We start from the raw sequence: 17,553 nt of genomic DNA, 5'->3' as shown, positions 1-17,553 counted from the left end.
AAACTCAAAACAATGGTGGTGGGAAGGTGTCATGGTGGTATGATTGGTGTTGAAATATTGAATGTAATCAATTGTGAACAACTTTATGAAAAATGAAATTTAATAAAAGAAAATGATGTCCTCCCGTTGTTCATCGATTTGCTCAAGCGGGCCCAGTAACATCTCCATTTTGAGACTTGTTGTTACTGTGTTTGGCATATAGAATACATTACGGGTAGCTTGCCAGGCTTTGCCGTGCGGGCGAAATACTCTCGGTAGCTTGCTGGGCTCTCTGAGAGGGATTGAGGAATTGAACCCAGCTCAGCCGGGCTGGCTGCACGCAAGGCAAATGCACTACCTCTGTGCTATCGCTCCTTATTCCTATCCATTGGCCAATGGTACAATTGGTTTTGTTGCACATGACTTTCGATTAAAATCCATTTTGAAGATCCTATGGAGGATGTTGAAGGCTGTCTTCCACATTTTTGAAGTAATTTTTCAAGGACAACCCTTGGGACAGCCTATGTCATTAGGATCCAAGTGTGCAAGTTGGACTAGGATTCAAGCGGAGAATTTAGAGAACTGAGAGAGGCCTTGGCCCTGGAGAGTATCCCCAGCCATGGAGAAGAGTCTGAGTGGTGATTCAGAGCATTCAGCAGGAACAGCACACATCTTGCAACTTTCCATCTGTGCCTTTCTGTACAGAATGGGAAGGGCTGCTCCGGGGGGGGGGGGGGGGGGAGGAGGGGGGGCTCTCCTTCTGAGGAGATGCTAATTTCGAAGAAAATGCCCATGAGAAAAGCTGCAGCCTTGGCTGTTTTGTTTTTTTTTGGGGGGGGGGGGCACACCTGGCTTAGCCCTGGCTCTTTGCTCAATATCACACTCCATGTGATGCTCTGGGGACTGTATGTGGTGTCAGAGATTGAACCCATGTCAGTCGTATGCAAGAGAAATGCCTTACTCTCTCTCCAGCCCTAACCCTAGCTGGTTTTTGTGCAGATACAACAAATACCTATGTTCCCTCTCCCACTAACCATGGTAGATTAGAACTACTCTTAGCTTGACTGTCTCTAAATCTCATAGCTAACCTTGGTATAACAAGGCTCATAGCTTGCAGCCTGCCCTTGGCCCCTAAGGATGGCTTTCTCAGCCAAGGTTGCTGTAGTGATCCATCACCATCAGATCTGAGCAGCAGAATACCAGGAAAGCCCCTAGTGGTTAATCTTGGTGCCTAACATCTCCTCCCTGTCACTGCAGTGACCCCAAACTATGATCAGGTAGTTTTGCCAAGTTCTGCCTAGTTCTTGAGCATTGGGTCAAAGAAACTTAATTGCTCAGGTTGCCACGATAGTAAACAGTTCAATACAATTTCTGCTTTGTCTGTTTGGGGGAAGAGTATCCCTTTGAGTTTAAAGTTTTCCAACCCACAGATAGGACACTCAGGGATGGGAAGCACATGCCCTCCAAGGAAGGGTATGGGATTCATAGTATATCAGATTTTTAAGGCTGCTGTAATAAATTACCATAAACTGGGACATTTAACTAAATAGAAATACATGAATTGTAGTTGAAGTTTTGAATCAAGATAGCTGTAGACTGTGTTCCTTAAAGGCTACAGAAGAAAAGCTACCATGCAAAAGTTGGCAGCAGTCCTTGGCACATTGTGGCTTGTTGACAACATGGTTGCAATCTGCCTTCTTCGTCTGTGTCTCTGTCCAAGTTTCCTCTTATAGGGACAGCAAGTTATTGGTTTCAGACCTATTTCAATTACAGTCTGACTTCCTTTAACTTAGATTATGTCAGCAAAGACACTTTTTCAAAATGTGACTGCCAACAGCTGTGACACACAGTCACTTCTGTTTCCAGTCTATGTTGGTAGACTCACGTATTCTACCTCATAGAGGTATGCCATTGTTAAAAATTCTCACTACACACAATGTGTACTGGAAATGATGTCAGCACATCAATACATATGATATATTTTCCTTGTTAAGTGCTACAAAGTTCCTAACCTTCGTATTTTATGCTGGTTTCCTTTAGTTCATTCTTTTATGATGGAAAGTTCTGTGTGTATGTATTGATATATGTATGTTTGTGTGTGTGTATATATATACATATATATATACATACATATGCATGTATATATAAATGCATGTATATACTGTTACCCCAACTTTTACTGTTTTAAGAAATGATCCTTGAAGTCATTAGGTATGCTACAGTAGTTATGACACACATTGACTTTAAATCCACAAACTCCATGACATCCTGAGCATCCTGAGCATCACTAGTGCAGCTTGGAGACCCCTGAGCACTGCTAAAGTGGCCCTGTGAACCCCATGGACATAGTAGCCCTGGTGCTCCCCAGCACCACATCCTTGGGCCCCGACCATTGGCCTGGCTGACCACGTATTGCAGAGAAGGTTCCTTGGCCTTGAGCATTACTTGGGCTATCCCTCTTCTCCGCTAACCCCAAGATATATTCTTAGAGATTAAGTAAAACTACCCAGACGTACCACTTGATGCCTTAAGTAAAAGGATTTTGTCTATTACAAATATTATTATTGTCTTAGTTAACTTCATGAGTATTTTTCTTCTTGTAAAATTCTTAGGGTTTTTTAAAATAATGGTTCTTTAATTTTCTATTTGGTTTTTCCATGATATTTGTCTTCAAATATTAAGTAGTTCTTTTTAGAAGGGAGGAACTATTCCCAGAATTGAGATATCCTAAATACTGAGTCATTATTGAAACACAGGCACTCACCTCTCTTAGCAGACACACTAATTTCCCACATGCTGGTAATATGGAACAGACAAAACTTGGCTTGACCATTTCTGAGAAGTTGTAATACTGCATGTATAATGTCTTATTTAGCTAATAAATATTCTGTGTTCTATCAGATGTTAGTCTGATGTTGGTTCACCACATGTTAGTTCATCAAAATGAATCTTCAATTATTTTTCTATTCTCTCCAGTCCTTCCAGGAAAAATGTATTTTGAGTACAGATGTAGATGACTTTTACTCTTAGAACAATTTAATATTTGGGGTTTTTTTCTAGTCATTGTTGCATTTTCTTTTTCTTTTTTTCATTTTTCTAACAACTTGAATTTAATGGAATTATTTTAGTAGTAAAACTAGCAAACTCATGTTGTCTCTTAAATATGGCCTTTAGTAAAATGCTATAAAATTAACTAAATTGAATGTTTATTCAACCAAATATGGTAATATTATTTTTGAAAAGTTCATTATCATATGGATGAGAACTAAAGAAAAAAACAGAAGAAGATAAAAAGGATGGACAAAATTTTGGACATTATTTTATGTTTCAATGTATTTTCTTTGTTTTGTGTTTTGTATGTTTTGGTGTCTTATCGAGTGGTGCTCAGGACTTAGTCCTGGATCTATGCTCAGGGATCACTCCTGGTGGGGCTCAGGGGACCATATAAAGTGCTGGGGACCAAATCCGGTCATTTTTGGTCGACCTAATAAATTTACTGACGTCCAGTAGGATTGATAGGCATGAGTTATAATAGTATATTTACTTGTTTACACAGCACTGGAGAGCATGGAAGGTTATTATTATAGAGACAATGTTTCGGTGGAAGAATTTCAAGCCCAAATAAATGCTGCCTCTCTGGAAAAGGTCAAACAGTACAACCAGAAGCTCAGGTATGTATCCTTCAATATTTGAAAATACAATTTTTTTGTGTGTTTTACTGGAGCACATGAATAGAATTTTATGTCACTCATTACATTTGTTGATATTGATTTGATATAAAGTCCTTTGGCAAAGGGTTCAGTATTTCTAATATATATGATTTTTCAAATAATAATAAAATTGTCTGAAATGATCATGTTAAGGTTTAAATCTCTGAGTAAGATGTAAAGAAGAGTTTAAATATTTATTGGAATATCTCCAGGAAAGTAAAGTTATTTTATAGTGGTTCCCCTAAATAAATTTCAGTGGACTAATCAAAAACAAGACCCTTCATATGCCATTTAAAAACAAACACTCCAGCAGCTGGAGCAATAGTACAGTGGGTAGAGTGTTTGCCTTGCACATGGCCGACTCAGGTTCGATTTCCGGCATCCCATATGGTCCCTTGAGCACCCACCGCCAGGAGTGATTCCTGAGTGCAGAGCCAGGAGTAACCCCTGAGCATCGCTGGGTGTGACCCCAAAAGCAAAAAGAAAAAGAAAAAGAAAAAACAAACACTCCAGCACAAGAAAAGGACTTGTTGAATATGAAAATGTCTGAAAATATTTAGTGTTTGAAAAATATAAACTATAATAATGTTTGCATTTTACTCTTTTTTTTTCTTCTAAACATGTTACCATTATGATAATAAAGGCAGGCAAAATAAGTTGACAATAAGTAAAAGGAAGTAAAGTTAACAATTTAGAATTTTCAACAAATTAGAAGCAAATGTATCACCCTTCTTATAAATTACTATTGACAACTCACTGCTGAGTTTCACTAGCAAAGGTTAGGGCCATGGGTCAGTTGTGGAGAGGCAAATTCTTGCATGTGTAAAGACCTAGGTTGACTCCTAACACCAACCCCCACCCTCTCCCCAAATTATTAGAGACAAGGAAATTGACTAGACATTATTATTAGGGTGTAAATGCAATGATCTAGACCTATTTTCTCAAAGAGAGCTTGAAGGATGTATCTCAAGGTCCACATAGTCTACAAAAGTGTTTTGATTTTTATTTCAAACATAACCCCCAAATATGTAATAAAGGCAAAATGTCCTAGTGAAGATAGCACTCAATGGACAGATGAAAAACTATTGGATTTATATTGTGCTGCTTCTTGATTTTATTTTTTTAGGGGGGTGGGCAGAGATCAAATTCAGGACCTGATAACTGCAGGGTATGTCCTCTACCACTGAGCTTCATCCTTCCCCCTGCACTCAGACTTCTTACATCTGTATTTCTTAGTCAGTAGATCCATCGATTTTCAATATTAACACCTTCAGGGCTGGGGAGGTGGCTCAGTAGTAAAGTGAATGCCTTGAAAGCATGAGGCCACATGAGGTCCTGGGTTCCATCTCTAGCACTACAAAACCCAAATAGGCAAAAAAAAAAAAAAAGCACCCAAATTCAAGATTAACATTTTATTTTTTTCCCAGTGAAAGTTATCAGTCAATATTCCTGTGGAAAACCAGGAAAAGAAATATTTTGCACCAGCATCTGAGATATTTTGTTCAGGTCATCAAGACCTTCAGCTGCACTGTTTTTAGAGGGTGAGGGTTGGGTCACACCCAGCAGTGCTCAGGAGGATCACTCCTGATGGTGTTGGGGATTGAATCAGGGTGAGCCACTTGCAAGGCAAGCGGCTTACCACCTGTACTATCTTGCTGGCCTACCCTAGCACATTTTAGAAGGAAAAGTATATGAGTAATCAAGAAAGACACTGAAATAGGCCCTTCAGAACTCCAACACAGAGGCCAAGCAGCATCATATCTACCGCTAGCCTAGGGGCCTACTGAGAACATCTTGAGAGACACAAAAGAAAAACAATAGTAAGAGACTGAGAGTTTGGAGGATGAGAGCTTTAAAAAAGATAAAGCTGCAGTGAAGTAAAGGCCATAGGAACAAGAATAAGCGAGAGGGAGGCAGAGATGTGCAGACAAAGTTGAAGAAAGCTTATCCCTAGGTCAGAATCACAAAAACCATCTTCCAGTATCAGGAATTTTAAATTATCTCTCAGTTTAATCATATTGGCAACCACATTTTATAAGTCACAATATTATTTTTAAATTACTAAAAACAAGTTAAAACAAAATATATTTTTACATAAATACCACGGCCTGCTAATAATTTACATAAATACCACGGCCTGCTAATAATTCAAACAGTGTTGTTTGAATCTACTTCCATCATGCCACACTATCCTGCCTGGTTTCCAGTCATGCAGGTTCTTTACTTCTCCAGGACTTTTCCACCTTCATTTGGCATCTGCTGTTTTAGGCTCCAACTTTTTGTAAAGTTACTATTCATGTGATTTGGTGGCCAACTCTAGTTTAGTGTCATGAATCAATTTCCTTGGATGTTTTGGACGTGGATATGGTGTGAACTTGAGATTTTATTTTTGAAATTCCTTAGATATTTTAGTGTGTAGCAGGAATTGAAAACCAATTCCCTAGGTCAGGAGTTCCCAGAGTATGATCCTTTCATCAACAACATTAATATCATAGGTGATCTTCTGAAATCACAAACCTTCCAGAAGATTCTATTGCATTCTTTTATTTCCAAAACAGTGCCCTAGACTAAATAAGGATATGCTTTTCTTCTTGTCTCTCATTTTACTAGTAGATGTTAATAAATCTCAGTTTTTCTCCCTGATGACTGTCATATGTACAAATTCCTCATTTATTTTAAACTCATAGTGATAGGGGATAAGTTTATGTTTCGCTTGTGTTTATCAAAGTGTTTTGCATAAGAATCCCTCTAAAGTGTCTTTTTCATTAAATTTTTTAGAAACAATGTGTAGAGGAAAGTGAGATGTTATGTAGTATTCACAATGCTGTGAATTTTTTATACGATGCATGATAGAATGTTTAAATTTTGTTATTGTGTCAAAAAAACAAGTGTATTGATGCACTGGCTGGAGCAATAGCACAGTGGTAGGGAATTTGCCTTGTAGGCAGCTAGCCCGGCCGAGCCGGGTTCGATTCCTCCGCCCCTCTCGGAGAGCCCAGCAAGCTACCTAGAGTATCTCTCCTGCACGGCAAAGCCTGGCAAGCTACCTGTAATGTATTCTATATGCCAAACACAGTGACAACAAGTCTCAAAATGGAGATGTTACTGGGCCCGCTTGAGCAAATCGATGAACATCGGTAGGACAGTGTTTGTTTTGTTTGTTGATTGCACTCTATCTCCTCATGAAAGAGAACTTTTAATCATGCTTTTCTGATGAAAGCGTTCTTTAAAAAAAAAAGCCTCATAAAACTTAGGTACCCCTATTAGTTAGTAGTTATCTATTTTGTCTGTTTGGTACATATTAAGGCGTCTATATATGAAGGCTATTTTCTTCCTCTTATTTTCAAATAATTACTTTGCCTTCCTGCTTAATTCTGGAATAATGATACTAAATGTTTACAATTTTCTGTTACTTAGTAACCATAAATATTCTGAAACTTCTCATGAATGAGTTATTGGTTTTCAAAACAATAGGTACATATTGAGCATTTCCTTAAAGGGGCTCTTTGGTTCATTTTTTTAAAAAAATATGCATTACAGAAAATTAGTGAATTCTGCAAAATCCAAGGTAAGAGTCCTATAGAGGCAGAGAAAATACATTCACTCTAGTAATGAGATTTCTCCATAATGGCAACAAATAGGTAGAAATAATTTGCTGGGTGCATATGTCACACATTACACAAAAGTCAACTCAAAGTGGATCAAAGATGTTGAGATGAGCCTGAATCTAAAAAGTACACTGAGAAATATATAAACAGAGTGCTCCAAGATCTATACCTTAAAGGAGTCTTCAATGATCCCATTGGCAAACAGAACCAAAACTAAACATATGAGACTACATCAAACTAAAAAGCTTCTCTATGGCAAAAAGAAAAATGAGCAAAAACTAAATGACAGCTGAGTGGGAGAAAATACTTGCCCTTAACACATCAGATAAAGGGTTGACATCTAGGATTTTAAAATACTCATAAAGATCTACAAGAATGAAAAGAAAATCTAAAAGCCTCATCAAAAAATAAAAAAATGGGGTAAGGAAATGAAGAAAATATTTTAAATGAATGTATCAGGAGATCTATAATTTTGAGTGCATAGGTAGTGATAATTAAGATATTAGGTAGCATTTGAACAAAAGTCTGGATCACAAGTAGATAGTTTTGATAAAATCTGAGGAAGGATTATTCCTCCACAAAAACTTAGTGTTGTGGAATGAGCATATTATGTTTGGGAAAGACAGAGAAGGGTTCTGCAACATTGAGGATGATGTTTGCTGAATGATGTGTGGGAAGCCTACACTGAGCAGTAGGAGGAACACGAAGTCTGTAAGTGTAATTCAGAAACCACTGGAAAGATTTTATTGAATTAGCTCTGTCCATTTTCATCTCATGGTTCTGTTGCAAAGAATGCTACAAGTGTTTATGTTTTCATGAAAAGGAGTGAAAAGAGCCAAGTCCAGCTGATACATGCAACCATTTCTTCTCTGATTTCTGAGGGAATGCAGATGAGGCCATGTGCTTGGGGTGGAAGTGGAATGTTCTTGCCATATGCATTAGGGCATGGTTGCCTTAAGACAACTAGGTTTTTTTGTTTGTTTGTTTACCTCTATGGAACAGGGGTGAGCCAACGGAAGTACTTAAGAGCTATTTGTGAAATATACCATATGTGCTAAGTAGACAAAGTTCTTGATTGATGTTCTTCTCATGCTAAAAAATAACAGCTTATATATGTAATGCAGATGTTCTAAGCGAAAAAGTTAAGAGAAGTGATACTTTCTTCCCTTTACCACCCCTTTATGTTCACTATTTTAGTTTCTCTTTTATGCCTGGATTTTCCTTTTATTGGTTTCTGGCTACTAGCCATCATCCCCATTAGCTTTATTTTCCCTACATATGTGTAATTTGTCACTCCCAAACTTCTTTATTTTAATTCATCCTGTCTGTTTATTGGAAAAAGCATCCTCTGCGTTAGAAACCAACAAGGGAACATGTAAATATGAACAATGATACTTCTACTGAAGTACTTCGTTCAAATTGAGGGATCTAGATGACTATTTTTTTAAAATAATCTTCGGTATACACTCAGCAATAAAATGAAACAGAAAAATCAGAAGGAAAATTGTGTATTATTTAGAATATGTATGATTTTTGTGCCGTGTTAGATTCATTTTGGAATTTGACAGGCTTGTCACTTTAGGTAACTCAATATAAATGCATCACCTTTACAAAAATGTATATATTCAAAGCAGATATTTCCTTAAGGTAGAATTTTGTGGATAAAGAATATTTTTCTTTTCCTTTTCTTTCTTTCTTTCTTTCTTTCTTTCTTTCTTTCTTTCTTTCTTTCTCTTTTTTTTGGTGTGTGTGAGAGAGAGAGAGAGAGAGAGAGAGAGAGAGCACACTGGTGGTGCTCAGGGTTTGCTGTTGGCTCTGCATCCAGCAATCACTCCTGGCAGAGCCATATGTGGTGCCAGGAATTGGACCTGGGCCAGTGCGTGCGAGACAAGAGCCCTACTCACTGTACTCTTGCTCTGACCTCAATATATTTTATTTAAGACATTTAAAAATGTTTTTTAATTCTTTTAAAAACAAGATATATTTTATAAAAGTTGAAGGAAGGCATGATTTTTTTATGTTCATAAGAAATGCTACATAAATTGCTGTCTTAGAGCATCTATTTTGAACAAATTCTTTTCAACAGAAATATCTGAACAGAAATAAGTATGTGTTTTGACTAGTCCATTAATAGTATCTCTATGGAATGTGTCATTTCTCTACCTCTGAGAGAAGAAAATGGCAGTAAATTTGTTCTTCTGGCTTAAGATATGTATGAGGGATGGACTTGTGACCATTCCCACCTTTAAGTCCAGCAGTCAGACAGCAGGAGAGAGTAGTAACTAGCGGAACTCAGGCTTTATACTCTTCTCCAAGACCTGGGAATGTATCTCCATTCCATCTTTCCTTCTCAGAGTCTTCAGCTCGTTAGCACTGTCTCACTTCTTGCTGGGATAGTAGTTATCCCAGTTTCAAGTGGAAAATTTGGGTTGTCCTACTAGTGGGGAGCTGTGGGAAAATCAGCAAGAGTATGGAGCTTAAGAGAAGAAGAGTGAGTGAATTTGGAAGAGTGGAGTGAGAGTGTGTGTGTGTGTGTGTGTGTGTGTGTGTGTGTGTGTGTGTGTGTGTTAGGGATGAGAGCATTAATTAGAATCTGTATAATGCCTTTATCCTTCCATTGTTTTTCTATAAATCTGCAGCTTTTAGATTGATGAGGTAATGTGATTTCCTTTTAAGTAAACTGGAAGCATTCCAGATGTATATTTATCTCCTCTATAGTAGTCTTATATTTGTTTTTCATTTTGTCATTCAGCTGAATTTCATGTTTTTATACCTTATGATGCATTCATATTTCCATTTCTCGGTGGCTAACTATAAATTAAAAGTGAATTAAATTTCTTTTTGCTTTCAGATTGGAAACACAGCTTTTAGAGTTGTAAATTTTGTTTTACATGAAAGGTGATTTTTCAGTAGCAAGTGAAAAACAACTAAATCTACCCAGAATTTGAATTTATTTATAATCATTTAATTTTTTTTTTTGCTTTTTTCCTATACAGGAGATATATAAAGGATCTAACAAATATGTTCAGCTTAAATACTGAAATCTCACCTAATATAAAACTAAAGAGACTACTGATATTGAATATTTACTTGGCATATCCTGCCTCTTAACCAAAAGCTGGGCACAGTGATTTACATTGAGACAATCAGTAAATAAGATTAGTACCCGACAAAGAATTAATATAGTATATATATGGGTTATGATAAAAGTTTTTTAAATACTAATAATATATTTACAGCAATGAGTAAAAAACTCACATAGGAAAAATTTAAGATATAAATATGTATAATAAGAAAAACTGTCTTAATTGGGATTGAATTGGGAAAATAGGTTAGGATTTCTGAAATGAATTAATTGAGAAAGTGACATTTATGCATGTCTTCTAAAAGAAAATTTGGTTACAGCGTGTAGGGGAGGAGCGTAAGATAATATATGAAGAGGCCCCTATTTTCTCGCACTGAAAGCAGTATGTGAGAGGTGGGGCGGGAGGGGTCCTAAAGGAAGAAGAACTTATGTAGACTGTAACTCAAGATTAAGGATCATGAAGCAGATGAGCAAGCCAAATCAGTATGACTGCTTTGCCTCAGTTTCTCTCTTTTGCCTAAGTGACACCTAGAATGCATTTAGCTCTGTTTCTCTTTGTCTAAAGAGTCTAATTCTAATAACTTAGGAGTTATTTTGAATTTATCTTCCTGGAGGAAGATTTTATACATAGCATTGACTGGAATTAACCTCTCTCATCTTCCAAACTGAAAAATCTCCATGATTTTGTTGGTTTTATTTTGATTTATGGGTTATTTATCTCTCTAACTCAGTACATATGAGGGCAACTGAGTTTTCAACTGAGTTTTCTACTGTGTTTAGTGCTAGTAAGTGCCAGAAAAATAATTGAATTAAATTAGCAATAATATTAACTGCAATATATTAGTCATCTTTTCATGGAGTTTTCATTGAATTTATTCTAGTCTCTATACTACCTTGCTTGATTGCAGAAAGTTCTGATTATTTGAATCGTACAGATGCTTACTCTGTTGGAAACCTCTCTCAAAAAATTTATCAGCATAGCCAAGACTCATGAATTTCACATGAGACCAAATCAGATAAAGTTGAAACTACAGTGAAACTTTGGGAGTAATATACTTCTTCATTTGAAAAATAAAATTATTCTATTAATTTTGCCATCGTTATCTGAGACTGTAGTACAGATGTATGCATTATGCATGTTACCTTACTGTTTATCTCGATTGTGCTTATTCTTGTCTGAATTCACACTTATTTACCCTTGTGAATTTGTAATTATATCTGATCTTTACTTTTGCATTAAAAGAACTTCTACTATAATCTTTATATAAGAGTAGCAAATTAGATTAAATTTGCTTAAATGTGAGTTTAAGTGTTTTCTGGTGATATTTATCAATATATATTGATATATATTATATATTCTGACTGACAAGTGGAAGCAGATAAAATTGCCTTTTTAAAAATCCTTTAAAAAGAATCACCTTTATCTCAACAGAAGAAAGCTATTGTTTTCACCAAAGGAAAGGGAAGATCTAAGTTCTTTCTGCTCAAATTTTTCTTTGGAATAAATGAGAACTAGAAGTGTCACAGAGAAAATAAGCATACCTTGAAGAATGAGTTAGGAAAATAACACTAAGTGAGAAAAAATTGTTAGTGCTTATGGCAGCAAGATTGATTTTTATTTTTAACTCTGCTGACTTTTCTAGTGCATCACAAGGACAATCAGTCTTAAAAATACATATTCCATGCACCCTAGTGATGCTCTTTCAGTGCAAGTTTTTTCTTTTACCTTTGTTCATTTCTTTCTGGTGATATTTCAGGCATCTTTTGTTTGGCAGATAAACAATGGAAAGTAAGTGAATGATTAAAAATTATTTCTCCAAAATTTTAGCTCTGTATTAGTTAGCGAATTTAGGTGAACATAGGGCTTTTACTAGGAAAAGCATAATTTTGATTTAGAAAAAAATTACTATATGGGCTTCCTGGAAAAAAATCATGATTTATATGAAGAATAGAGCTTGATTTGGATGGGGGGAAGCACACCCTGTCATACTCATGGATTACTCCTGGTTATGCATTCATGAAGCATTTCTGACAGTGCTCAAGGGATCTTAGGGGATACCTGGAAATGAACCCAGGTTAGCAGCATCAAGGCAAACATCCTACCCATTGTACTCTCAGTCCCAAGCTAATTATTTTTTTTAATAAAATTAGCTCTCTAGTTCCATGGACCAAACATCTTTCAAGTTTGTAAAATTCTGTCATTTATTGAAGCAAAACTCACTTTTTGCTTAGTTTTTGGTTGTTTCAGCCAAAATAATTTCAGTAGCTATGGTCCCTTCCTATTTATGGCAAAAAGTCCTGATCTAAGATCATGATGTGATGCTAAAGTAACTTGTTTGTTATTTTGTTCATATTTTTCTTAGGCCTCTTTTATAGAATTGATCACATTATGCTTCATTTTCTTTGTGTTTCTATTTCTCATTTCACTTTTTAAAATTTACTCATTGTTGATATCTAGACCATGACCGCTGATATCTATTAATAAATGACCAATGAGTGGAGTGAAAATGCCCCAACATTGGATCAAGAAGTCAAGAATATAAAGTTTGATGATGATTTTCTTACTGGCATCAAGATGACTTAACAGACTCATTAGCAAATTTCATGGATTCTGATGTCAGTTCTGGATGTCTTTCTGCTACTTGGCTTCATTTAGAGCACTTTTTATTATGGTACAAAAATATTTCTTTTGCCCTTAAGTGCAACAACAGTAATGCACATAATATCGGGAATATATAAACACATCAGACAGTATGTGTTTGAGGATCTTAAAAGAGAGGCCAAGTCTAGGTGATAAAGAGGTTACTTAGAAATACTTACTGAAGGACAGGAGCAATAGCACAGCGGGTAGGGCATTTGCCTTGCATACGACCAACCCGGTTCAATTCCCAGCATCCCATATGATCCCCTGAGCACTGCCAGGAGTAATTCCTGAGTACAGAGCCAGGAGTAACCCCTGTGCATCGCCGGGTGTGACCCAAAAAAGCAAAGTAAAAAGGAAAAGTAAAAAGAAATACTCCACTAAACTTCAAGGCATAGATACACGATGCTGAATAAATGCATTGCACAGCAGTTAGGAAAGTCTGAGGCATTCAAAACAGGTCAATTCTGACATGTGACAGTAGTTTGCCTGGTGAAGGAGAAGAGTGGATCTATTAAAGTGTGAAGTAACCATAAGAACAAAAGTCTGTGGAATCATACTTGATGACTAGGGTGAAAAAAGAAGCTGGAGAGGTGGGTTGGAGTAGATCAGGACTCCTTAGACCCCTGTGGAGGTACTGGATATCTGTAAGAAAGGTTATTTGCATGTACTTTTTTTTAAAAAAGATTTTTCTTTCTAAGGTACTGTCCTCCCGTTGTTCATTGGTTTGCTCGAGCGGGCCCAGTAACGTCTCCATTGTGAGACTTGTTGTTACTGTGTTTGGCATATCCGATAAATCATGGGTATCTTGCCAGGCTTTGCCGTGTGGGCAAGATACTGTCGATAGCTTGCCGGGCTCTCTGAGAGGGGTGGAGGAATCAAACCTGGGCCGACCAGGTCAGCCGCATGCAAGGCAAACACCCTACCCGCTGTGCTATCGATTTCCAGTACTGTAAATGATGGTTTCATGCATACATCATTCCAGCACCACACCCACACCCCAAATGCCCTCTGCCCTCCAACAAGATAGCAAAGGTCCTTCTCTTTTGCATACTCCCCCACCTCCACCTTCACCCGCAAATCTCAATTTTATGGGCCAGCTCTCTAGTGTTCTTGACTTTGGCCATTTGTTGCTCCCTTGTTGGCTAGCTTTAAGTCCCACATATGAGAGAAGTCATTCTGTAGTTATACCTTTGCTTTCAGCGTGATATCCTCTAGTTTTATCCATGTAGTGGCATATTGCATAATTTCATCATCTCTTATGCCTACATAATGTTTTACAGTGTATATATATAACACAGTGTCTTGACCCATTCATTAATATTTGGACATGTGGGTTGTTTCCTTATCTTGGCTCTTGTACTAAGCACTGCGATGAACATAAGTGTGCATCTACTCTTTCTAATAAATGTTTTTTTGTGTGTATGTGTTTTGAAATTGTATACCAATAAGTGGTATCACTGTATCATATGGCAGTTCTGTTCCTCCTCACTGAGAACTCTCCTTATTGGTGATGCATTTTAAACTGGGCTGCCTGGTGATAACTAGTGATGACAAAATTAGGGACCAAAACAAGACTAGAAACTGGTTGGGAAGATAATGAAACAATTCTGGCAAGTGAAAATAAACTAGAATTTCAAGGACAATCATAGGGGAAGGAGGGATGAGAAGACAGATTAGGTATCGGGTGTTGGAAAAAAAACTAGACTTCTGGTGGTGATTATTATGTATCAATCAGATATACATGCAAATTCTGTATGGTAAACATAGTTGTCAACCATTGTCACTGTAAAAAAAATTTTAAAGTACTTAGGCAGATATGACTGCTAAGTGAGAAAGAAATGTATAGATTTTAGAAATATTCAAGAAATAAGGGAAAATATCTTTTTCCACTAAATGCATACTGTGAGAGAGTGAGACAGAGACAGATAGGAATCGACACTTGGGTCATTAGCTGATATGGTGATGAAAAAGGAGGAGAAGCACCTTTGGGATAGAAAGTGACAAGGTAGTGAATGAAATTGGATTTAAGGTTTGAAATTGGCATTCAAAAGGTTCCCTCCAGTAAACCAGAGTCACTAACAAAGAGGTTACAGTTGAAATAAAAATAATGCTGAGATTTCCCAGATGATAACACCTCACATACAGAGTTCAGTGAATTGCTCAGACGGGCAACTGGCAACAACTGGGCTGAGAGTAAAAGCTCTCGGCACTATTTTTCTCATTATATTTGCACCTCCAAAGCATATGCTTTTATTATAGCATTAACCCACTCCTCCAAAATAGTTAATATGTCCAATAGAAATGTGTATAGTTTGGGTAAATAATTTAATTCATTTTTAATCACTTAAAATGAACGGGTTGTTATAAATATTTTAAATCACCTGGAAGGGGAAAAAGAAAATACCAAGGAATCTTGAAGAACAGATAGATAATGCTGAGGAGAAATATGCTATTAAAATATTTTTTATAAAGTGGGCATCTATGTAATCACCTCTCAGGTCAAGACACAGAAGACTACTTGACTGAACCTAGGATACTATAAACAGAAGAATCTTCCAATGAATAACTCATTCCTAAGTAAAGCCAGTATCTTGAGTTTTATGGTTTTCTTTAGTTGTACTTTTGCAATTATCCTTAAAGATATTTGATTTGCCTGGTTATAAAAATCCTCACATAGGGGGCTGGATAGTATAGCAGTTAGGGCATTTGCCTTGCATGTGACTGACCTGGGTTCAATTCTCAGCATCCCATATGGTCCCCTGGACTGGCCAGGACTGATTCCTGATTGCAGAACCAGAGTTACTCCTGAGCATTGCTGGGTGAGACCCAAAAACAAAAAGAAAAAAAAAATCATATAAATGTAATTTCCTAATATGTATATATTATTATCAGTCTAGATACTTATATTTAAAGTATCTAGACTGGAGCGATAGCACAGCGGGTAGGGCGTTCGCCTTACAAGCGGCCAACATGGCCGACCCGAGTTCGATTCCTCCGCCCCTCTCGGAGAGCCCGGCAAGCTACCGAGAGTATTCGATATGCCAGACACAGTAACAACAAAGTCTCCAATGGAGACGTTACTGGGCCCGCTCGAGCAAATCGACGATCAACGGGAGGGCCTTTACTTTACTTAAAATTATATTAATGTTATATACTGTTAGATGTTTAGACTAATGTTTTATTTGTTTTTGTTGCTGAACATAATTCAAGGCATTGTATGAATTTTACAATTTACCTGACCAGTGTTTGGTAGATGGGTCATTAAATATTCTTTTACTGTCAGAAATTATGCTGTCAATAATATTTATATATCAGGGCCAGGAAGATGACTCCAAGGGCAAGAGCACATATTGAATGCAGGATTGCTTGGTTCAGTCCCCAGCACCATATCTTCTGAGCACTCCTGAGAGTACTAATACAGGACTAGTTCACAAGCCCCACAGATGTGGTTGAGAACAGAAACAGAAAGAAAAGAAACATCCATATCGCTTGGTGCACATATAGAATTCATGTTGCCATTCGTTGACTGTATTTAATTATACCAAATTACCTAAGTGAAAGTGTCATTGGAAGTGGAAGAGTTTCTACTGTTCTGTTTCCTCATCAACTTTTTTTTTTCATTCATGGGTTTACATCATGGTGTATGTTTGAGGAATCTACTAGGCATGTTTCAGCAGTACTACTCATTACAGAAAAAAACAAGTCTCCAAGTTTATTGATAGGATAGGGAGGTAAAGGTAAAGGCCCTCCCATTGTTCATCGATTTGCTCAAGCGGGCCCAGTAACGTCTCCATTGGAGACTCTGTTGTTACTGTGTCTGGCATGTCGAATACGTCACGGGGAGCTTGCCAGGCTCTGCCATGCGGGCGAGATACTCTCGGTGGCTTGTTGGGATAGGGAGATGAGATGTGAAAGCTACTTCTGACCAGAGCTCAATGAAATTGTAGCGTCATCTAAAAATGGGGAACAAATGCTATGAAGCTTATTTCTCTAATTTAGTGAATGATATTAAATCGTCAGTCTTTAAATTGCTATCGGACATTAAAATGACTATAGAGATTAAACATTGTTAATAAAAATGATTACTTATGTTTTTCCCCACTTTCCCACACTTTCCGTTTATATGGTTTGTTGTTCTTACTGTGACATCCAGGGCTGGAGAGATAGGACAGTGGTAGGGCGTTCGCCTTGCACGTGGCTGACCCAGGTTCAATTCCTCCACCCCTCTCAGAGAGCCTGGCAGGCTACCGAGAGTATCACGCCCACACGGCAAAGCCTGGCAAAATACCCATGACGTATTCAATATGCCAAACACAGTAACAACAAGTCCCACAACGTTACTGGGCCCGCTCAAGCAAATCGATGAACAAAAGGGAGGACAGTGCTACAGTGCAGTGCTACTGTGACATCCAGGAGTCACAAACTTGCTGTGGCATCAGGAATCACCAAAGCATGGCTGGGATTACACCTGGCAACATTGAGTAGCAGCACACATGAAACTTCTTGTCTCACACCACCAGGGAGGTG

General features: G+C 37.4%; 1 protein-coding gene across 1 annotated transcript in view; it reads left to right on the top strand.

The window, feature by feature from the left end:
• Positions 1–17,553, top strand: part of PREX2 (phosphatidylinositol-3,4,5-trisphosphate dependent Rac exchange factor 2) — a 297,562-nt gene that overhangs the window by 222,023 nt on the left and 57,986 nt on the right. Inside the window, exon 35 of the mRNA XM_056130599.1 lies at positions 3,536–3,650. Within this exon, the coding sequence (XP_055986574.1) occupies positions 3,536–3,650 (115 nt within the window). The remainder of the gene's footprint in view (positions 1–3,535; positions 3,651–17,553) is intronic.

Source organism: Sorex fumeus, unplaced genomic scaffold, assembly GCF_029834395.1.
Source record: "Sorex fumeus unplaced genomic scaffold, SorFum_2.1 ptg000002l, whole genome shotgun sequence".
Taxonomy (NCBI): Eukaryota; Metazoa; Chordata; class Mammalia; order Eulipotyphla; family Soricidae; genus Sorex; species Sorex fumeus.
Note: the sequence above shows the minus strand (reverse complement) of the source record. Positions and strands in the feature narration are given on the sequence as shown.